The sequence below is a fragment of the Dipteris shenzhenensis genome, chromosome 31 (genome assembly GCF_047967505.1).
Source record: "Dipteris shenzhenensis isolate YYH24624 ecotype China chromosome 31, Dip_SZ_1.0, whole genome shotgun sequence".
NCBI lineage: Eukaryota > Viridiplantae > Streptophyta > Polypodiopsida > Gleicheniales > Dipteridaceae > Dipteris > Dipteris shenzhenensis.
In genome coordinates this window covers 14,727,157-14,750,562 of record NC_141626.1, presented here as the reverse complement: position 1 = coordinate 14,750,562, position 23,406 = coordinate 14,727,157, and the positions used below count along the sequence as shown (strand labels likewise).

At 42.1% G+C, this 23,406-nt stretch overlaps 1 protein-coding gene across 2 annotated transcripts; it reads right to left on the bottom strand.

Annotated features, from left to right (window-relative positions):
• Positions 1 to 4,840: 4,840 nt before the first annotated feature.
• LOC147881079 (transketolase, chloroplastic-like) lies at positions 4,841 to 19,501 on the bottom strand. 2 transcript variants are annotated; one of them, XM_087402235.1, is made up of 7 exons: positions 18,975 to 19,501; positions 18,519 to 18,609; positions 18,301 to 18,406; positions 11,362 to 11,644; positions 11,024 to 11,172; positions 6,242 to 6,395; positions 4,841 to 6,155 (listed from the first exon to the last, which is right to left on the bottom strand). In XM_087402235.1, exons 1-7 carry the CDS (start codon positions 19,440 to 19,442, stop codon positions 5,190 to 5,192), a joined length of 2,217 nt encoding a protein of 738 aa, XP_087258361.1. In that variant the 5' UTR covers positions 19,443 to 19,501; the 3' UTR covers positions 4,841 to 5,189. The 2 variants fall into 2 exon arrangements, with proteins under 2 accessions (XP_087258361.1, XP_087258362.1); XM_087402236.1 differs by lacking the exon at positions 18,975 to 19,501 and adding an exon at positions 18,815 to 18,910.
• Between the last annotated feature and the right edge of the window lie 3,905 nt (positions 19,502 to 23,406).

The window sequence follows — 23,406 nt, the reverse complement described above, 5'->3', positions numbered from 1 at the left end:
GTTTTGCAAGTACTTTGGGTTTATATCTTTCAATGCTGTCATATGTGTACTTGACTTTGTAAACCCAATTGTTTGCAATTACCTTCTTTCCTGTTGGCAAGTCACATATATCCTAAGTGTTGTTTTTGTACAATACTTCCATTAATTTGCCATCTAGCTTGTCAACTAGTACAACTAGCTCTTTTAAAGCCATGATGGTAATCATAAGTGCTTTCAACTTGAATTGCTTTGCCTTTTTGAGCATGTCAACTTGGGTGGTGGTTTGCATTCTCTTGTAGACCATATGAGTTGTTGCTCTTCTCTGGGATCTTCTAACAATTCTTGCTCTTCTTCATCAACCTTCTACGTATGTGACTGAGTAGAGGGTGCAACTTTCTCTTGCATAATTGGTAGCTTCCATTTGATTCTTCATCAAATACTATGTTTTTGGAGATGATGTGATCTACAACTTGTATGCTTTACTTTCATCACTGTAGCCAACCATGATGCATTTACATGACTTAACATCCAACTTTTTGCAATGATCATCATGTAGGCTGGCATATGTTATGCAACTAAATATGTGGAGATGCCCAATGCATGGCTTATCTAATGAATCATCATAAGCTGTCATACCTTGAACCAAGAGTGGCTACCAAGAACTCTCATAATTAGAGTCTAGTGGTAGCAACCTGTGGGAGAAGTCCATAAGTATGCATAATGGTCTCCTGTATGATCTCTTGACCTCCCCTAAACCAGTCCTCAACACTAGTCAAACCTTGAGCATGCCATCTTGCTAGTCTAGATCTGAGCTCATTCCCAAGAATAACACCCTGATACTGTACCAAGGTGTTATGAAAAGTGTGCTAGTCTAGATCTGAGCTCATTCCCAAGGGTAACACCCTGATACTGTACCAAGGTGTTATGAAAAGTGTCTGTTTGGCTATCTCCTCTCTAATGGAAGGAATTGCACGAATGAGTGTCCGGTGGAAATAATCCCAAATAAGAATGAACCTTCTCACCAATAGGAAAGTATGCTCATCCTATTGGCTGAGTGAGAATATAGGAAAGATACCCATGAAATCCATATGTCGATAAAACCCAACCTCCTTATGGTGCCCTCCAAGAAGCTCTAGTAAACTTTATTGTAAGCCTTCTCAAAATCAAGAAGAAAGACTACAATATCCTATTGACTCTCATGTGATCAGTGTATAGTCTCCCAAAAGGTAAACACGTTGTCGAGGATTCTCTGATCTTGAGCAAGGCCTGTCTGTGTAGCTCTGATGATATCAGGGAGTAGGGAACTAAGGCGCAAACTCAAAGTCTTTACAAAGCCTGTCTGTGTAGCTCTGATGATATTGGGAAGTAGGGGACTAAGGCTCAAAGTCTTTATAAGCAGTCCAAGAAGAGTAATGGGTCTCCAGCTCATGAGAATTGTCTAGTCTCTCCATTTTGGGTTGAGACAAATGAAACCAGTACACAAAGGCTTGCCCAAATATCCTAGCTGAAGAGCCTTTGAGAAGGTCGATAAGAGATGAGGTCAGATGATATCCCACAAAGTCCTGAAAAAGAGCAGAGACAAACTGTCCTCACCTGGGCATTGATCCATGGGAAGCTCATGTAATGCATCAGTGATCTTCTAAGACTGAGTGGGCGGTCAAGCAGTGGCACATCCTATCTGAGACCATATGTGGAACATGCCTTCGAACCTCCTCCCTTACAGTAGCAATCTTCATGCTATTGTATAAAGACCGGAGTAGAAATTAGAAGATATCTCCATGAGATGGTGAGGATCTGCTGCCTGCAATACTCCCACATCATCTGCGAGTCTTCGCAGGTTGTTAGAGGAATATCTCTATGCAATTGCCCTGAAAAACTTTCTGGAGCATTTATCACCCTTCTGTACCCAAAAAGTCTATTGGGAGTAAAATAAAAAATTAAGGTCTCCTACCTTGCAACTCCTCTAGTCTCTCCTGCTCTAACCTCTTAGAAAAGGGAAGTCTGGCAAGCTTTGTACCAAGCTCTAGCAACCTCGACCTTGAGTATGCACTTTTTCAGTGAGTTCATAGAATAAACTTTTTGAAATGCATACAAAAGTAGCAAAGTTTACGAACATTAGCTACTTCTAATGGTAGAGCTACTAAGGCTCTCCTTTTTATGGGACTTTGTAGAGACTTCTTAGGTTAAGATAGAGGACATTGATCAAAGGTTGGTTGATGGAATGGTACTCATAGGAGACTGTTGCCTAACTCTTGCTTATTCATGATTTGTGAGAAATCGAGAGAGTCATTGATGAAACTCGGTGCTAAATGCAAACAAAAATTAAAGTTGGAATACTCCAAGACTCGGCTAGAACAATATTGGACCACCCAGCTAGACCACCCAGTTAGACCACTGCTTCTATACCCTATCCACCTTTTCCCCAGAGAAAACAACGAGATTTGAATGAGGATGCTAGTAGAGCGTTGCTCTTAGATAGCCTTCAAATTATCACCTACTAACTAATAGGCTAGATTCCAAGATAGATTCTTCTTACAGCCACTTTAAGGAAGCTCAATGTATGTGCTTGATGTGAATCCTTGACAAATGGTTTCCAAGCTTTTAATATGGCCTACTCTTGAAAGGGTGCTCAAGGTTGACAATGTTGAAGTCAGGTAGTTAGTTCATCCTGAATTGAAATTATGGTACCTCTGCCCTGAGCTGGCAGCTAATTCTCTATCATTAGTGATAGATTTTACTTTCAAATATGTGCAGCTTATGTGTGAGTAGCTCATGGCTGTTAAGGTATGGCGAATGAGCTAGGTACTTATAAGTGCCAAATTGTGGTTTCTTTGATGGTCATGAACATGGCTGTTGGTATGTATCACCGGATCTGTCCGTCGGTCATCTATGATTGCTTCTTCAAAGGGTCCTTTTGAATTGATTCTAGACTTGATTCAGCTTGCAAGTGAGGTTATTTCCGTAATTTGCACGTACTAGGTCCCAAAGTTGCTTGCCTATGAGTGGCACTTTTGTGCCAACATATCGCAACTCTTGGCTAGACAAGCTTGCCCTTGAGCTTCAAACCCTGTAAATGCCTTGATCATTGGGTATAGGACCACCCTTTGGTACCTATATAGGACACGATTAATACGTACAATGAAAATTTTATCCTATAGGCATCTTACCACGAATGCTTTTGCAAGCACTTGATTTTGGATATGCAAGCTATTTTCTTTGGGCTCTTTAATCATGCTAGCAACCTAGTATGTTGCAAGGAGAAATGCAACTCACTTGAAGGTGTTGAGTTGGCAGGTGCATCACGAGCACATCTCTCCTCTTGAGAAGTCAAGAAATTATGTTAATTCATAGAGCCATAGTTGATGAGTTAAGGATTGACGTGGTGTCATAGCTTCATATAGATGATTGATTAGTCTGAGTCTATCTTGCACCTCAAAGTATAATTCCACATTTGAATTCGCCAATTAGATGACGTCGGTCGATTGCTAGAAAAGCTCCTTGTGATTGGAGCTTCCTTGTTGAGAGGCTATAGGGTCTAGAAGGGCTAGGCTTACCAAAGGTTAGACTGTTGACTCGTATTGTGGCAGGTGCTCGTAACAAGTTTGCAACATGAGAAATTGTGGTCTATTTGACTTGTATTGTGATGGGTGAACGTAGCAAGTTTGAGATACGAGAAATTGTGGTCTGTTCGGCCATGGGGGGTGTTGGTGAGCTAATAGCCTTCATCCCCCATTGGTCCAATAGTGTGTAATGTGGAAGGGCTAAGGCATTGGTTGACATGTGTACTATGGGCTCTAGATTCCACATATGAAGTAGTACAATGATTGGCTGGTGTACATCGGGGTAATTGTCGAGGCTTCTATCCCCTAGATCTATTTTGGGTTATGAAATAGGGGGAGGGTTCCTTTTTCACACAGCCCCATGCTATTCTGTTGCAAACCACTTCTCCGGTCACCAAAATTCTATAGCCAAGATTAAACCTTTTCCAATGGAAAACCTGGCAAGTTGTAGATTTTGTGATTACCCAAGAGCAACATGTTTTGGCAATTGCCGATGCATGACATCCATGCAGGTCTACAATGAAAATACTTCAATTGATGTTTGCAGTTCAAAAAACCACAGAGATGACAATTTAGATGGAAGAACTATGGGATTTCAAATCAGAATTGCTGTCTAAAAAGAGATAAAGTCTGAAAGAAGATTCATGTCCATGCCCTAACTTACCTGGCAAAAATTTATGGCAGAACATTTAGAGAAACAGATAAGCATTGAGTTGTTGCCTTTGCATGAACCACACACATGCAACGAAAGAGTGTGGCCAACATGAGGTCAATAAGCTCAACATAGCAATACCTGAGCTCGAGACGTTGCCCAATATGGGAAGTAATACCAGATGTGTTCTACCAAATTTAAAGTACTTGGTGGAGCAAGTAAAGGGCATGCACATGGAGGGATAGAAGACTGCCAGTTCATTGTTTGCAAAACAGATTAGAGCGCATCCTTGCTCTTTCATAATTGTCTTCAAGGTTGCAAGAGAAGGTCAAAGCTGCTGTGTAGGTACAATTACCTTTGTATGCTTTTTCATTTGCACATACTACAAAATTTTCACCAAAATACTGAATGCATCACAAATATTATTGTGCTGCCCTGTCTAGCTTCAGAAGCTTCTAACATTACAACTCCATCAATCACTTGTAGAAGCAAGCCATGCGAAAACTGAACAATCAGAAAAGAAGGATTCCAAGAGTTTTTTCAGACCAAACCAGACAAAATATCAGAGCGATTGACTTTTTGAACCCAACATAGGCATTTAACCAACAATGAGCAAAGCAAGTTTTACTTGAGAAGATAGTAAGAGGAATTAAATGGTCACAGCTTGTTACTGATATTTGAGCAAAATTTTGTCCCAACTGGTAACGGGGAGTTAAACTGCGAAAGAAAATGCCACATTGCAAGAAGTGTCAACCAGACTTTCCGTTTAGCCTTGAAGGCAAGGTCCATAAATAATGAGCATTATCTCTTTGCAATCAAAAAGAAAATAGCTCTTTTGCTGTGTGAACTCAGTTCTGCATAGAAACAACCTCCTAGATGCCAGAAGTCCGTATGATGCTGATGAAAAAACCTAGCATCACACATCTTACTGCCTCTTAACACAGTTACTGCCAGTATCATTCTGAGAAAATTCATCATTTCGTCGATACTGCAAAATTCTACAGGGAAAGCACCTCTCTTGCTTTGGCAACTACATTGTCAACTGTGAGTCCAAACTCCTTGTAGATGACTCCTGCAGGAGCACTGGCACCGAAAGTGTCTATACCTACAGCCTTGCCTTTGATCCCAATATACTTTTCCCAACCAAAAGTTGACCCAGCTTCCACACTTACGCGAGCAGTCACTTCAGTAGGAAGCACACTCTCTTTATACTCATTATCCTGCTCCTCAAACAATTCCCATGATACAAACGAGACCACTCTCACAGTTTTACCATCTTTTCTAATCACCTCTGCAGCCTTGTAAGCAATCTCAAGCTCTGATCCAGTCCCAATAAGAATCATATCTGGCCGGTTCCCGGATGAATTATCACTTACAATATATCCTCCCTTTTCCACTCCCTCAATAGATGTGCCAGGAAGATTAGGCAGTTTTTGTCGAGAAAGGGCAAGAACAGAAGGTCTCTTTCTGTTTGTGACAGCGACTTTATATGAGCCAGCTGTCTCATTTCCATCAGCAGGTCTCAACATCAAAATGTTGGGCATTGCCCTGAAACTTGCCAAATGCTCAATAGGCTGATGAGTAGGACCATCCTCTCCAAGGCCAATAGAATCATGAGTCATGACATAAATAACTCCAGCCCCACATAGAGCAGAGAGCCTCATCGCAGCTCGCATATAGTCAGTAAAGACAAAAAATGTTGCACAATAGGGAATAAGACCGCTAGCATGAAGTGCAATTCCATTGCATATGGCTCCCATGGCATGCTCACGTACACCAAAGCGCACATTCCGCTCCATAGGAGTACTTTTCTGAAAATCTCCAAACATCTTCAGGAGTGTCATGTTTGATGAAGCCAAGTCTGCACTTCCCCCAATCAAACCAGGGAGAACCCTGGCAAGGGCATTTAAACAGGACTGTGACAAGTTCCGTGTTGCATCTCCAGGTGTCTCAGGAGTATAAGCCTGGAAGCAAAAGAAAGGGTTTTAAGGTTATTATAGCTTGCAATTATGTAGCTTGTTTCACAAATACAGAAGTTTGAAGAACTCACCGGCAATGCTGTATCCCAGCCCTCTGGAAGCTCTCCACTAATCAAAGCCTTAAACTCTAAAGCTTCCTGTGGATATTTCCCCTCGTAGTTAGCCAACTTAGCCTTCCATTGTGCCTCAAGGTCTCCTCCCTCTTTGACATGCCTGCTCCAGTGGCTGCAATAAGAAGTATGTAAGTATCTCGTTATTCAAGGAGTTCATAAGTACACATAAAGTTAAAGATGGTAATATTTGAAAACCGTAAGGATTAGAAAATGCATTGCCTATGAAACTCCTAGTCTTCCAGCCTTTATAAGCCTAGTAAAACCTTTATGTTTAAATATTATCCAGCACCTTTCAACTTTCTCTCATCAAGTTATGCCACAAACGTCTCTGCCAAAGCAATGGCTAAGATTTTGCATTCTTTGGACACTTTTAGTGTTCTCAAGGACATCTTCTATACACAACTAGTTTCTACGTGTAAAAATGTTTGGAAACAGATTTACACACGCATGTGTGTGTGCACACACATACATCTAGATTTACACACGCTTGTGTGTATGTATATGTGTGTAGACTCTAGAGAGACCTCAGCACAAATACTACACCCAAAAAGGTGGAACAACAAATGCAGAAGATGTTGTTTTAAATGCATGCATGTGCCTTTACTTATGGCTTCGTTATATTCGGCATGCTATAAGATCATCTAGAACTTGAGTCAGCAATCATAGGACATTGTTCAAGTTCATAGGGGCATTTGCAATGTCAACAACAAGAGGCAGACATTACCTGCAAGATTGTGCAGGCTCACACATACATTGCACAGGATCATGAGGCTAATCTGTCAATACTTCAAATCCTCCTCCTATGTTATATTTGCTTTCCATAAGGCTTGTCCATGCTGTTGTGCAACACTCGTACGTTTGTTGTTTTCCAAGCATTTTAATTCAGCAAGCCATTCGTTGTTCCCACAACTTTTCTGGGTTAAATTATAGTAGAGCTATAGGAAGAAGAGCCGATGGGAGGTTGGCTAAAGACTGCAATCTGGAATGAAGAGACAGCCTGAGGTTGAATACAAAGTTGAAGACAACATAGAAGAAGACTCAAGAAGGACATGGGCCCCGTTGTGACCAAGAAAGAAGTCAAGGCTCGTGTGATGACCTCACTGGAAAAGCACACTCACAAGAGTCCATGATTGCATTGCCACAAGGAGCTACTGGAATACCGCAGGGAAATCTGACATCAGACAGAGCTCTGCCAGATGGTGTGATCCAGTGCAGTTAAATTGTTCAACAGTGAAGTCATGAGGGGGTGGAGGATGAGAGCATCCAAGGCAGCAACGAGAGGCAATCAGCTAATGGAAGGTACTGATCCACCAAGCAAATGGGAAGGGTCTATGCCTGACAAAGGAGAGGGCTAGACTCCACTCCTACGAAGGAGCAAAATTGGAAAAGTGTGTAAGCACGAGAGGAGGCTGAAAGCATAAGAGGTGCACAGCAGAATGTGATACGCTGAAGCTCCAAGCTTGCCTTGTGGTCAAGGCAACAGTCAGCGTTATACATGACAGTTGATTGTTATTTTTGCTTGTCCAAGTCTGTGACTGAGTTACACATCTCTTCATCTTTCTTACCTATTTTCCATGCAAACCTTGTGTAATACCCTCTCTTTCTCTCATCTAGTCACTCCCCGCACGTATATATGCTGGAACTAACTCACGTGAATCATGGCACCGAGAAGCAGAACTGGTGTGGCCTCATACAATGGCTTCCTTTTCCTCCTTCCATGGTTACTTTCCCTTATCTCTTTCCCATATTTGTGTCGGAGAAAAAAATTTATTATAAATTCTCTTTTTAATGGGCAGCATCATCCTGTCATTTCCGCATGCCTCTTTCAAAAGTCGGGGGTTGGACCTTGCCAGTCCTCTCCCAACAACTACTTTGACGAAGAAATGTTTGCTTGTGTCTACCCGATATGTCACAAAGCGGGCTCAATCCATGGATGTCAGTGTCTCAAATAATGTATCACATTTAATCAATGATGGTGTTGAGCTATTGATGAAACGGAGTTGTATTAAGCACAGCAGCTCAAGCATCTACTACTCAGCAGCAGCAAGTGGACATGTAGAGAGGACCAATGGGATCCTGTGTATATCCATTAAAAAGATGGTTATAGGACGTCGGAACCACTGCTACTAAAAGGGCAGGGGCATACAACATCATGCACAAAACCTCTACGAGCCATACACTTCAAAGTTGGTATATGGTACTAAAACTGTACTGTCCATGGAGAGAGAGATACTAGCATTGCGTATTGCATAAGAACATCAACTGACACTCAATTGACAGAGGATGAAGAAACAAAAGCTTGATTGATGCAGCTCGAAAAGCTAGCTGAAACACAACGGCTTGCACTCCATACAGAGGTCAAGAGTGTAGACAAAAAGCAAGAGTGGATGCACGGATGAGAAAAGGACGGGAACGGCACTTTCAAAGAAAATGACCTTAACAGTCACCTAGATCATGCGCTGGACAAGAAGTTATAACCAACATCGACTGAATCGAGAGCTAATGTTTCGTCCTTCTTCAAGCGACTCAAGAACCACATGGGAGGAAAGCTTATAACAAGCAGCACATCAAAAACTTTCCATGTTAGGGATTCACCCAGGCTTGGTAATGTTGTGCATCCAAAACTTGGAAAGGGGGGGGGGGGGGGGGATATGTAATCGGTAAAAAATAACAATGCTACTGTAGTTGTGCAAGGAGATGTGGTGAGAAATATTAAACAATAAGAGGGCATAGGGCCCATGGTTGAGGTGGCAATCTCTCTCTAGGATGGCCTCATGTGTGTGCTTAATAGAGTGGTTGTGCCAATATTATAGAAAGGAGAAAGTTGGGTTGAGGTGTCCTCATTGTTGTCTTTTGTGTATTATATATTAGGGAAGGGTCCGCGCATATGAGTCAGCCAATCCGGACTACGATAATGAGCCTTGATTTATGTGGAAGGGATGTCACACCCAATTGAAATATTTAGCCATTACACTCACATGGAACGTGCCCCCCTCACACAATGTGCATGTGGAGGCCTCCTTAATCTAACATTGGCTATATCAAGATGTATGATCGGGCACACATACACTTCCTCTTGCAATAGCCTCACTTGATGTTTCCATGCTAATAGATGCCCCTTTTCTCTCCACCATGATCACTCCACTCTTCCTTCATGGTCTCATTCCCTCCCCTTTCCTTTACCACCATGCCTCATCCCTCTCTCTTGTGTAACACTCTCACCGTCTACTTCTCTCACCTGATCACTCACTGCATGTATATACTCTAGAACTAACTCCTATGAGTCATGGCACTGAGAGACTCACTCTACACACAACTGCCTACAAATATGTTGATTCGTTTTCCAACAGCCTTGTGCACAAGTTAGCACAACCTTCTTGATGATTTGAGCTTCTACAGCTCCCTAGCACCTATGCCCACAAAAACCATGCCTCACGATTGCTCCTCTTGCTGTTTAGAGCGCTCTATTGCCACCTTCTATAGACCATGACCGTTGATTTTGCTGTGATTTCTAAACTGGTGTGGTTATACTTTTTGTGAGCCTTGATTCCTATCGGTGGATTGTGCAAAGAGGCCGATCTTCAAAAGTTTTTTTTTTGGAACCATTTACATTATCCCACACCCTTTTAGAGAAATCATCCTCTTCTTCTAGGATCTATTACTTTCATTATACATTTGATATATATGTTTGGGAGATGGACCATTTTCTGTTGTAATAAATCCTTCCTATGGGGCCATATTTTGTCATCTAGGATATTTTTGTTCATATTCTGTTATGTTGTGCCCTATGCATTAAGGTTTCGAGAGTCATGTTCTAAGTTTGAAGTGAGATTTTGCTTCATAGGTAGCCAATCTTGGAAGAAGGCGTACCTCATTCATATCCAATCTAGTGCAGGTGTTATTTATTCTAGACCCTACAGGCTACGCCTCTTCAATGTCATATGAATGGATGCTTTGTATTTCCCTTTCCCATATGTTGTTTTGTTGTTGAAATTTCCCAATGTGGTTAAATGTGGTTAAACATAGAAGCTTAGATCAATGTGATCACAGTGGACCAAACATAGACCCATGTAACCTCTGATTATGGCAGATATTATGTTACTTGGAGACACAATGCAGCTAGGTCAATCTGACATTTTTCAGACAGTTGTAAGCCACAGCAGCTCTTTTCTGATTGGTACAAATCATTCTAACTCAATGCCTTGTGCAACAGTCAGGCAGGACTCAATTTTTGGTAGTGCTTTGCCCTGTATTCATACAGTTAAAACCTGCATTCCTTGCCGGTGCACATCATCATATTATATCATCCCAAATTTTGGCTTTTTTTCAATAGGACGTTGGGACTTTCTGACTTTCTGCTGACCACAATAACTCAGATTCATTGCTATGACATTGCATAAAATTCGACTGTCTGAAATAACTTCCCTCATTGTTTTGTTTGGGCTCATATGAAAAAGAAAGGTCTCTAAACATTTTAGTCATATTCTGTGCATTAAGTTCAAGAAGGAAGAGATACAATACACAGAGCCCTAGACATGATTGCTCACATCATGAATCATGATTAAATACTAGATCATAGGTTGAATTAGTACCTTCTCATTTATCGTGTCTGCTTGTAGCTTAAGGTGAGATCACACTAGGATATTCTTTGCAGGATAGGCATTAAATAAGTCATTATGAATGTTTTAAGTACGCCCTGTCCTTCTCTTTCCTTGTAGTTCCCATGTTTTCTATTCATACCTCTTAACATCCTCTGGAACAAAGAATGGCAGGTAGGGCCAGCCCAGATTTTGACGAGTCGCTTCCACTTCTTTGGCACCAAGAGCACTGCCATGCACACTATAGGAGTTTGCCTTATTTGGGGAGCCATAGCCAATTGTAGTGGTGACCTGCAACATTGCATTTTTAAAACCTGAAGCTTAGCAAAATCTGTGCCTTGTAGCAAAACAACTTCCCTTTCTATAGAAGAAATACTATTCAATCATGATAAATTGCCTTTCAAATAGCTCTGAACACTACCTCTCAATTTCATTAATCAAATTACCTAGACTACAACTTGATGCTTACTAAACTTATACCTTTATCATTGTTGGCCTGTCAGTCACAGCCTTAGCTTCCTGAATGGCAGCTCGAATCGCATCATAGTCTGTGTTACCATCTTTAACCCAGATGGTGTGCCACCCAAGAGCTTCAAAGCGAGCTTCCACACTCTCTGTGAAGGCTATCTCCGTGTCGCCATCAATGGAGATGTGGTTATCATCATAAAATGCAATAAGCTTACCCAAACCCCAATGCCCTGCAAGTGAACAGGCTTCATTTGATATGCCTTCCATGTTGCATCCATCTCCAACTATTACATACCTGAACAAAGAAGTTAACATAAGAGACCAAAAGCAAGCATAGATAAAATATAACAATATTTGGCCACATACAATCATCTAAATGGCCTGTGAATTTAAGAAGTTCTCTACTGCACTGCAATTGCATTTCATATCAGTAGTTGCACCCTTTTCAGGGTTGTGATTCACAGATGCACTTGGGCAAATCAATAAAGGTCACACGTATATCGCACCATGAACATTAGAGCCATAGCTCCATGTACATGTATGGTTAGAAATCAATTTTGCTGCCTCAGAAGAAAAAAATAAGAAAAAAATGAGAGAAACTGCAATGGAAGATGGCTAATGCAAATCATACAGTTGTGCAGTCCACTATGTGATCTCTGGTGAGGTCTTCCAGTAAGCAGTCTGTAAAAGAGCTTGTAGCATTGAAATCTAAAATTTGTTTAGCAGGTTTTAACTAAGGTTGTATGGGGGATTAAAGGCATTCTGTTTGAAGCACATTAGACGTGAGCCTCAAATGCCTCATCTTTTAAAGCATTAGGGCAACCCATTTGTGACCTTCTTGTGGCCCAAGGTCCCCTTGTATGACTGCACGACTAACAAGAGAGCAAGTAAACAGGCTACCTTGAGATATAAACACAAAAGGAGTGAAAAATGAGCTAAAAGAGAGATAAGCTCGGCAAAGATAATAGAGAACTTCTATGAATACGAGCGATGAAAACGAAGCTAACAAACAGATCGACCTACAGACAAAATGAAGAAATACTACATCGAAAGCCTGGAAAAATATAAAGTAGACCAAGAAAGAAAACATGACTAAAAGTCCAGCGAAACAGAAAGGGCCTGGCAACAAAAGGACAAAGAAATGAATGCATACAAAAGGGCCAACCTGGGAAGGCAAGAAGCTTTCAACTGTAGCCACTTGGCAAGTCTTCTCCCTCCATTCTCCCTGTTGAGAACTCCTAGACATAAAGAATTGACCTTGCTAGTTTTGTAACCCTCGTACACTGCAACAGTATTGGCTTAATTGCCCTTGAAGTTTCCATCCTATACATACACCTTCACCTTCACCCCCTTCATATAGACAGCCTCATCCTCAGTCTAGGAATCTGAGCAATACTTTCTGTCCTCCACCTACAGAAAAGAATCTGAATTTGTGCACTATTACTATGTATCTGACATTAGAACAGTCTTGTCTACATATTTGGTCTCGAGGACGCTTGGAGCGACCACCAAGAAAAGTTCCTCGATTTGCAAATTGTGCCTTGTTTGGCTCTTGTTCTTCCTTCTGATTGGTTCTCCTGATTTTGAAGTAGAATGCATTTCTTCTTTTTCTTGACTCGATCCTTTGAATCACCCTTGCCTCTCATCTGAAGAATCACCATCAGTCTTCTAATTGGGCTTACCTTATTTAATGTTGTCATTGTCCTTTCTTTTGCCTGAAGCAACAAGTGCCTTACCCTCACAATTCTCGTTGTACATCTTCTCCTTTGCTTCCTCCCATAGAAGCATCGGCCCTAGCTCCTCAAAGGTGAGTACCCTGGATCGCTCTCCCATAGATATTAAGGTAACCGATTCTCTGAAGCTCTTGGGAAGCATGTTGTAAGCAATGCCAACTGATGCATGTTGACAAATTGACCAACTACTACTAGCTGACCCTTGATCACCATCACCTTACCAAAGGTCTTCTTCCTCCATCTTCCATGAAAACAATTGATTCTAAAGCATTAAAGTTCTACACATATTGATCAGGGTGAGCTCGTTCGAGGCCAGGTAAGTCTTGGGGATCTCAGGCTAAGGATCCTCAACCTTTATGCACCTACGTGCCACCACTAAAGGGCAACCTTTTGGCACTGGCTTACTGATTGTTTACCAGATGTGGATTCTCGGATTGTTGAGGAGAGGGGACTTCGACCACCTTGAGTTCAAGGAGGACAAGCGAGGTGAGACTTCTCTACAATGCCTCCTACCGAGAGGGCACATGGTAGCAGCTCATCTTCTCCATTAGGTGACAAGACCCTTGACGAGAGGCAGAGTTTATCATTTGGGTTTCGAAAGATCTTGGGTAAACCTAGTGCTCACTAGCTTTAAAATCCCAACCCAAACAACAAAAACTTTGATAGCAAAAAGAAGACAACAAGCAAGAAATGAGAGAGAGAGAGAGAGAGAGAGAGAGAGAGAGAGAGAGAGAGAGAGTTAAATTAGATTAGTTATCAGAAACAAAAGCAACAAAGAAAAACCACGCACATATAAGAAAACAAATGAAATACCAATGCAAACACAAGGACACAATTGTTACTATTATTAGTATTATTAAAATAAGAGGGTGGGGAAAACTAAAACTAAATAGGTACCTAAGAGCAGATGACCTCCAAAAAGAGAAAAAACCTAAGAACTCATCCCTCCATGACATGTACACATACCTTGACCTATACTGCCTCTTGGAAGGTGATAGATTCATTGATCTATGTCACTAAACACTTATAGACTACTACTTGTCTTCTAGATTTCATATACTTGCCAATGTCTTCCCCTCATCAACTAAGTCTCTTGGCCCATTTTGGCATTGATTTGGATGTAGAGGCTTCTCAGAAAAGCAAAATGACTAGGAGATGCACACTGAGTTGAGTGTTTACAGACTTACCTTGAAATTCTCTGAAGAACATCCCATAAAGCATTAGTGGGTGATCTATTCAAGGATACTACAATGCATCTATTGCTGTCCAAAACTTTTCTGGCATGTCCTACATCTGCATCATACTCCTTGCAAGTTCTACAATAGTGTGGTTCTTGCATTCTGTACATCATTCTCTTGCACTGTCTTAGGTAGGGAATTCTCCCATGAATACCGCATTGTTTCTAAAACTTAATTAATCCATGACACATCATCCATGACACTCAAACTGGGTTTGTTCATCAGGGAGTACTGACTGCACAGGATTTCAAAATTGTATGTTGGAAGCTCAAACCAGAGTTTGATTTCCATCACACAAGGGAGGCCTTCTTCTTTCACGGTCAACAAGGCAGGGCTGCCCCTTGTGATTGTGGCCTTGGGCTATTTCCTTCATTCACATGCAGTTGGCCTAGCCAAGATGCACCTCCCGATCCAGCAGGAAAAGGAGCTCTGGAGTTTGAGTTTGCAAATGACACAGCCCTGTATGTGGAGAGCTCTGAAGCCAACCTAGAGAGGGTAAGACACTTTTACTAGAAGCAATGATCAACTAGAACAAATAAATTGCGTTTCTCACAAGTTTTGTAAAGATTAGTACTTGGGGGAGGATCTAGGCTTCAAATGGATACCTAAAGGATAGACAGTGAGATATGTGGCATGCCAAGTGGAGTTGAATATTTCAACAGATTGCCTCGATGCTTTAGAGTGGATGTCGTATGCTCCTTTATTGGAGCTACACCAAGCTATCACTGGCAAGAAGAGCCTTGGTGATCAACCATATCCTTTAGACCACATGCTAATACATTGCATCTTGTTGATGCTTCCATGGAGGGTGTATGGAATAGCTTAGATGTTTGGTTCACAACTTTTGCAGGCAAGATCAAATGGTTTACACTCGGGCAAGAGTAGCTTGACAATAAGGTCATGCCACAAGCAAAGGGGGGTCTTGGCATCATTGACCTAGAGATGTAGAGTAGAGCTCTCCTAGGCAAGCTTGTTGCCAAAGGGCTTACCCCAAGCTTAGAGCCTCCAAAACTCTACTTCAGCGAGAGCTTTTGAGGAACACCACTCTTCACAAAGAATCCTTTAATGGGGAAGGGCTCACCCTTCTCCGTCTGTGTAGCAGCATCCCTCAACCAGCCTCATTTGAACCAGTTCTCATTGTAGAGAGAAAATACAGCGATAACCTTTGATTGGCAACTAGAGGTGCTAAACAGGACTTCTATATGCTTGGTCATTGCAGACATATTAGTTGGGCACAATGGGGGCTTGGAGCTAGCTCCCCAAGTAGACTTAAGAGTGGCTTCATACACTGACACACTTGAGAGGGTAGTTGCAGGTTGGCATAGATTGTTGCAGCCATCTTGAAATTACGACTCCAAGCAGCTCTAGATGTAGTAGACACCCCTTCCAAATGACTTTGCAAGACAGAAGTCCCACTTAGAGTCCTCTTCATGAATTACTATTTTCGTCATTCCTACCCCGTTTTTACATCAAAGGCCCGGGTGGATTGTTGTAGCTAGAGTCAATGCCCGGGGATAGATCCAAGAGAAGATCATGAATTGGATTTTACTTGAGTGGCAAAGGATTCGGGTAGTTGGGCAGCTAGGAAAGAGATGGACCATTGACAACCATACAAAGGAGTACACTCAATGGTCATTCTGGTTGTGAGATGGTGGACCATTGAGAGACGTGCGGACCCAAGGGAATTTTTTGGGCCCTGCAAAGGGTCCTAAGGGATGGCTTGGTTTTTAGGTCCATAGTTTTAAAGTTAGTTCATTTGGTCAATTTGACCATCCAAATTGTGGTTAGTAGTAGCTTAAGAGCTTCTAATGTGTTTAGGGTTTAAGGTTTTTGTTTGCTTGTGGAGGTCCTAAATGTTCTTGTCTTTTGTTGTGGAAAGCCTAAATGGTTTTGTATTTTGTTCGGTGTTTCTCTCTAAAGATAGAGGCTCTCTTTGTCTCTTGTATGACACCACCTTTATATTACTCTTGCCAAAATAGGCACTTCCCCACTTTTATGTAATGGTCCTTCCACCACACACATCTTTCACCTCTTTTCTCTCTCTCTTTCACTTCCCCCGTATTCCTTCACCTTCACTTGCTTTTTCTCTTTTCCTTTCCTTCCAATTTACACCCATCGTTCCATTGGAAATATTTATGGAGCTTACACTTAGACTTATAATGTCACTCCAAAAGGCAGGGCCTTAGTGCGATCCCCACCTTGTTTGACCATCCCGAGCAGTTGGAGAAAAGAGCAGAGGATGTCCTTTTCTTACACAACTCATATTAGCAGACAACTACAGCTAGACGCCTTGTCCTAGAGTCCCTTGCAGGAGCGCCACTAGCTGGAGCAACAAGTGCCACGTGAGGTCATAATCGAATTTTGGTCCCGCCTCTAGATTAGGACAAATTTTTGTGTTTCTTCAGGCTTGTGGGCAATAGAGGCGTACCTATTTGCCCTTATTTGAGGAGCAGACAAGGAGAGATGGAGCTTACTGTGAGGCAGGTGACTTGGAGATGATAGCTCACTCGCCTTTCAAAGGATCCGTTAGGTTACACCTCAGGTATGGTCGTGTGGTGGCTAGAAAGGCAGCATGCTTTCTCCATAGAGAGATGATATCCCCAGTCGATAGATGAGAGCATGTCATCAGCCAAGATATCCAAGATCCCTCCCCTCTAGCTCGACCACACCTCAAGCTCTCGTTGGAGGACAGTGTTTGGAGTTGCATAGGATGCTGCAGTCTTGTGATGAGGGGCAGCAAGTTTTGCCGCAGCTATCCTTGATATGATATCATCTATACCCTGAGCCATTTAGGAGCAAGGCACAAAGGGCTCTAGGAAGACCACTGAAAGGCGAGAGGGCATGGCCCGTAGGTATCTTCTATATTTTCACAAATCGAGGCATCCTTTGGTGGCATAACCGTCCACACTGGTTGTTGACACTGGCTTTTGGGGTCCTCTAGGCAGACCCCTAGAAGTGGGCTTCTTGACAGCCAGCACCCCCTTTTTCTGCACCTCATACCTGTGGATTGTTCTCGAAGCTTCTATATTGTTCAATGGAGGTTAGATGGCTCGTGAAGGGACTTGTCTACGGTCTTATGGCTTTGTATCTCCAACATAGTATCTAAAGAGAATTATGGCAGTTTGTTCTTGGCCCATTAATGTGGCATTGTGTATCTTAATCGTAGAATTCTCAGAAATGTCGAGAGGTATTTGATGCTCTTCTGCTGCATTTTATGCGTTGTATGTGAAATTTTTTGAAGTGTGTTGAGTCTCTAGTTTAACGAAATAGATGTGGTGATTAAAGGCTGCATTTGTTGTCGGCGCATCCCTTTGCCGACATGGGAAGAATTTTAACGTATTGGATGCACTAAGATGTCCAAAAAGTGGCAACTGTCTCTTCACGCCAAATACTGGGTGTAATTTGAAGGAACGCAACACCTGATGAGACAATGAAAACCAGTAAGATTGGTTTAAACTGCTTTTTGGATCTCGTCTGAGATTTTTCGTGTTAAACCAGGACGGACTCGTAACCTAGGTCTTCCTGGGTATCTCCTTTCAGACAATGATGTGATCTCAGGCCACTTTTCCTATCGCAGCTTTCACTTTTTGATGAAAAGAAAATTAACAAATCTTAGTGGCATGTTAAAATGAATCAAATGTCGTTTTAAAAAAATGGAATTGAAGAAGAGCCCCGTGATCTCTTCTCCTTGCTTCTACCATTCTTAGGATAATAAAATGGTATCCGTAGCTAATCGGGAAATTTATTGTTTCTGCCTATCCTAGCATGTAACAAGCAAAGTAAAGACCCATAAATTTCCGATTGAAAATTGACAGTGTGTGCAGGCAGTTCCCAATGCAGCTCGTGACGTTTAGCCACTTCACACGAACGACGGTACTTTCTTTGTGTTACTTTGTCTGCGATTATACGCGGATGCTCTCCGTCTAATTAGCACAACCTGACGTAGGAATGTTTCAAATACTTTACAGCAGAAAACTCACGTATAATGATCCACTATCGTAGCATCGGGTTTGTTGTAGCGCGCTGCAAGGTGCTTTTCAGCTAGCGCCAGACCCACTGCATTTGCGATGCCTTGTCCAAGTGGACCTAATTATCCAAGGGAGATCTTCATAAATGCTTGCACCAGCAGCTATCTCTTATAGCGAATGTGCACAAAAAATGGACCCAGTAAAAGAGAGTGCGGGAAAAAATTATTCACCTGTTGTGACCTCTATACCAGGAGTCTCGAAATTCTCCGGATGGCCAGGCGTCTTGCTCATCCATTGCCGAAATTGCTTCAGATCTTCCTCCTACAAAAGAGAGACACAGACACCAAAGAAACACATCACAATGCCAAATACTTCACATAAAAAGAGGTCGAAAGCCGTGTGCCATTTAGCTTAGAGCGTCCACGATCGGACGCCGATCGGAGTGACACGAGATTTCAAAAACACAAAAGTGGTCTTCTACCGGAAGAAAAACGCATTTTCAAAAGGTGAGTGAAGCGATGAGAACCATGGGACAAGCCAAGCTGTTGCGATCACAAAATTGACGCGATCTCGTTTAAAATGCTCCAGATCACTTGCGTACATTCGTGATCGAGCAAGCTGCTCACAAAAATACTGCAGAAATGCATAGCTCACAGGCCTTCAGAACCGCTGATTGCATGAATTACCTGCACGCTGTCGTACCCCGCAAGATGTAGCAAAGCGTAGAGCAACATGCATCCATGCCCAGCGGACAGGACGAAGCGATCCCTGTTGAACCAGTACGGGTTCTTGGGATTGTACTTCATCACCTCGTCGTAGAGGATGTGGCCGACAGGCGCGCAGCCCATGGGGAGGCCAGGGTGGCCGGAGTTGGCCTTCTCGACGGCGTCGATGGAGAGGAAGCGGATGGAGTTGATGGATAGATCGATGAGGGAGGAATCGGCGGAGGTGAGGACGGTATGGGAGGAAGGAGAGGAGGAGGCAGAGATACGGAGGGGGGAGCTGGGAGAAGGGATGATGGGAGGGGAGAACGATGGAGAGAAGGAGCGGGAGAGCAGGAGGCTTGAGGGGGAGGAGGAAGGTGAATGATGCATGGCGAAGCTGGAAACGAGGAGGGAATGGAGAGAGGAAGAGTGCATTGCGAGGGACGCCATAGCCACAGAGCTTGAGAAGAAGGAGGAGAAGATGAAGAAGAAGAAGAAGGGAGACTAGAATTGTTTAGCCAAAAAGCTTCAAGAGCTTAATTTGATGCTCTTGAGAGGTGGCGAAGAAGCTTATGATGAAGAAGAAAACAAACCAACAAACACTCGTCGACTTTGCCTTCACACCACCTTCCCCCCCCCCTCTCTCTCTCTCTCTCTCTGCCTTGGAGTTGCCACTCGCCACTCTCTCTCTCTGTCTCTCTCTCTGCCTTGGAGTTGCCGGTCGCCACTGACAACGCTCTCTCTCTCTCTGCCGAGTGGCCACTGGCAACTCCTGGTCAATGGCAACTCTCTCTCTCTCTCTCTCTGTCTCTCTCTCTCTCTGTGCTTGGGAGTGGCCACTGGCCACCCTCTCGAAGCCACACTCGTCCTCACCTGTCACCCATCTCTTGTCCCTTTGATGCCCATCCCCGCGACATCCCCCCATCATTGATCACACTATCTCCTATGTCATCACATCGTCTCGAGGTCAAGCGCCACCAGGCTTCCATCACACCATCTTGTTGCTGGACGCTTTGAGTTCGATCCGACGCTTCATCACCATGAGGGCCCTCTTGCCTTGTGACCTGACATTACAACATTCTTCTTCTTCCACTTCTCGCCCGTCTTTATTGTTGGTCTAACCAGTTCAATTATGTAAGTCTATGCAAACTAGCCAATTTTGCTCACAATAGGTGTCCGCGTTTATGACTGTGGACAAGTTTTGATCAGATGGTCGAGATAAAATTCTCACCATTGATGAGATGTGCACTTTGCCGACACCCACTCATTAGACAAGTTATCTTTAAACCAAGGCCACATTGTGTGCCATAGGCAGGTTTTCGATTAGGGATGACTGGTTGAGGCTACCCACGCTCACTAATGGCCCCCTTTTTATGGATTGGATCAACATTACACACGTGGCAACCACGTCAGGGCATGTCCCTTTTGCGCACTTCAGTCATTGGCATCGTCCTCCCTCATCCCATCCCCCACACCACCCCAACCATCCCAACATTCTCCTTCTCATTCCTTCTACCCTCCAAATCCCCTCTCACCATGACATTCACCCAAGGACACCAAGTCAACAACCACCTGTAGCTTGCAATCGTTTGTCTCACACAAGTGTGTACCAACAACTAGTCACATATTTATACAACATCAAATGTAACCACACCTATAAAAGTCTATTTCACCATCTCCAATCTTATATGATTTAAACCCCACAAAATTATTTTCTTACCTCCCTTGGACACTCCATGTGGGAAATGAATCAACATTGGACACTACTCTCCTAAGAAAGTCCTCCTTCAGGCCATTCCCCTATATAGTACAGGACGAGACACTAGTCATCTCCCAAGTGCCATCGATCACATGTCACTAGAGGATTGAGAGTCCCTTCCTTACTCTAGCAAGCAATCCATCTTGAGTCAAGTTAAGTCTTCTAATTTTGACTTGAGTCGAGGTTCATTTCTTGCTTAGTCTATAAAACTATATGCTCATGCCTGTGCACCTCACCCAATAGCCCTTCATGGCAGCCCTCAACGAGCACCAATGGGACTATGCAAAGTGAGGCAACTCTTTCCACGTATTATTGATTTAACTCTACCCGCACCCACATCTAAGAGATTTCCTATAGTGTAGTCATTTGAGACCATCCACACGTGTTTCAAACTTTCGAGACTAGTACTCGCTAACGACAATCAAAATTATAGGCTCCCTTAGATGCCCACTTGACAAGACCAAAAAGTCTGTCTCTAGCAAAGCAAGCCAATGCCAAAGTAATGGCACCTACAGATATGAGGTAGTTTGAGGCTGTGTAGCTAGAATTGGACACGTGCTATTTATTGTCCTCCCTACCGTCTCCACAATGTTGCCAAAATAGGTTACTATTTGCAACAAACCTCACACTTGTCTTTATGGGCACTCACATTGTTTCCTCCCCTTAGGAGGTCATTTCCCTCGTGTTCACTCCTATCCCCACCTCAACCATGCCTCTCATGTCCCTCACTTGCAACAAAAGCTCCTTAACGTTTTTCTTGCTTCTATCTCCACAAGCAATTTTGTCATCTTGCTCCCTTTGTTCTTACTCTCAAAAACCACAACGTCCCATCTACAAATCTTGATTGGTCATCTTCCCTTCAAATCATGCATGGCCCTATACTCCTAGCACTAATTCTCTCGAACTTTGTCACGTCCTTTTACATGTGATCCCCTACCCTTTCTGTCATCGGGCCAAGGAATCCTATAGATCTTGTCATGTGGGTACTTGGGGTAAAAAGAAAGGCCTCTTTGAATATGGATTTCATGAAAAAATATATATGCTTTTGAGTATACTATATGTAAATGCATGTGGCTACACCTTAAACTTTTGTGAGTTTCCCCCTTGCTTTTCTTACATGCACGTGGTTGCATAGCAAACCTCTCAAGCCATTCAATGGACAATCCCACATTGAATGTAGCTCTACCTAGCACAATAAGTCTACCATATCATACTAAGTAGTCCTTCCTTAATGTAGAACACTCCACATTTGTCAATCTTACCTATAAGTTTAACACATGCATTATACTACATACTAAAATACACAAACTAAACGGAAACAACTTAATTATGGATGCAGACTAAAACCCAGTGCCATAGGTAAACATTTCGTGCATTTGCCACTAGACCTATGATTATTAAAGAAAGAAGATAAAAACAATGTGCATTATGTGTTTCCCATTATTATTAAATTGGAATTCTAGCTCTACAATTGGTGTGAAAGGAGGTTAATATAGCTCTCATAGAAAAAAGACTCATCTCCTCCCCTTCTTTTTCACTTGAAACAACATGATCTTGCAATATAGCTCCTACAATTAATTTGGAAGGAGGTAAATATAGCTCTCATAGAAAAAGACTCATCTCCTCCCCTTCTTTTCCACCTCAAACAACATGATCTTGTAAGCCCTAACCTTAGCCTATCCTCTTCCATTCGCATGATTCATACCTCTAGTATCACTTTTAGGAGTTATCACTAACAATTGCCCAACATAACCACTCATGCCCTTTTGTGCATTGTGCTCCATGCTTCTAATGCTATGCATCTACCCTTCTACCCTAGTCAAATCAATTGACATGCATTTCTAGATATCATCGAGTTGTTGACAATGTTGGATGAAATGTCAACTTTATAGTTTTTCAGGTGCTCTTATTCCACTAGAAATATAATAGCTAGATAAGAATATTAAGCCATATCAATTTAAGACTAAAAGACTAGTCAATAGGTACTTTCTTGATTGACTAAATACCATATATCTAATCCTATTTCCAAAGTCTTGTGTCACGCATGATGGTAGCAATAAATATATGTATTTTAAACCAACCCAATTTATATAACAATGTGTGCAATGAAGTTTGCAAAATACCCTCCAATAAGTCTTCTTAGGAAAATAAAATAACTTTATTTACATAAAAGGCTTTACATTAGGAAATTTTGAAATTCGTTTATTGAAGTAGTGGCATGGATGTACATTATCTAAAGTCTGTTTTTTGCATTACTTGATCATCTTTCAATAGTGCATTCCCTCTCTTTAAAATCTTGCTCACGTAAGACTCTTTTTTGACGGGCTTTTGAGCAAACAATGGATCCGATATTTATTATTCTATATTTATCACATCAAGGTATTTTGAAACACCTCAAAAGCTATATTTTTAATTATTATTCTACATTTATCTGATATTTATTATTCTACATTTATCACGTCAAGGTATTTTGAAACATCTCAAAAACCATATTAGGAATTTGCATTCGCAAATAGTTTTTTATTTACATAAAGCTAGGGAGAAAAAGGGGAAGACAAGTGTAAAAATTGAGTGGCAATAATTGTTAGATATTCTAAGTAAGTTTTAAAGGTAAAATAACGTTCAAACTTAGTACAATTTTCAATAAGCCAAACA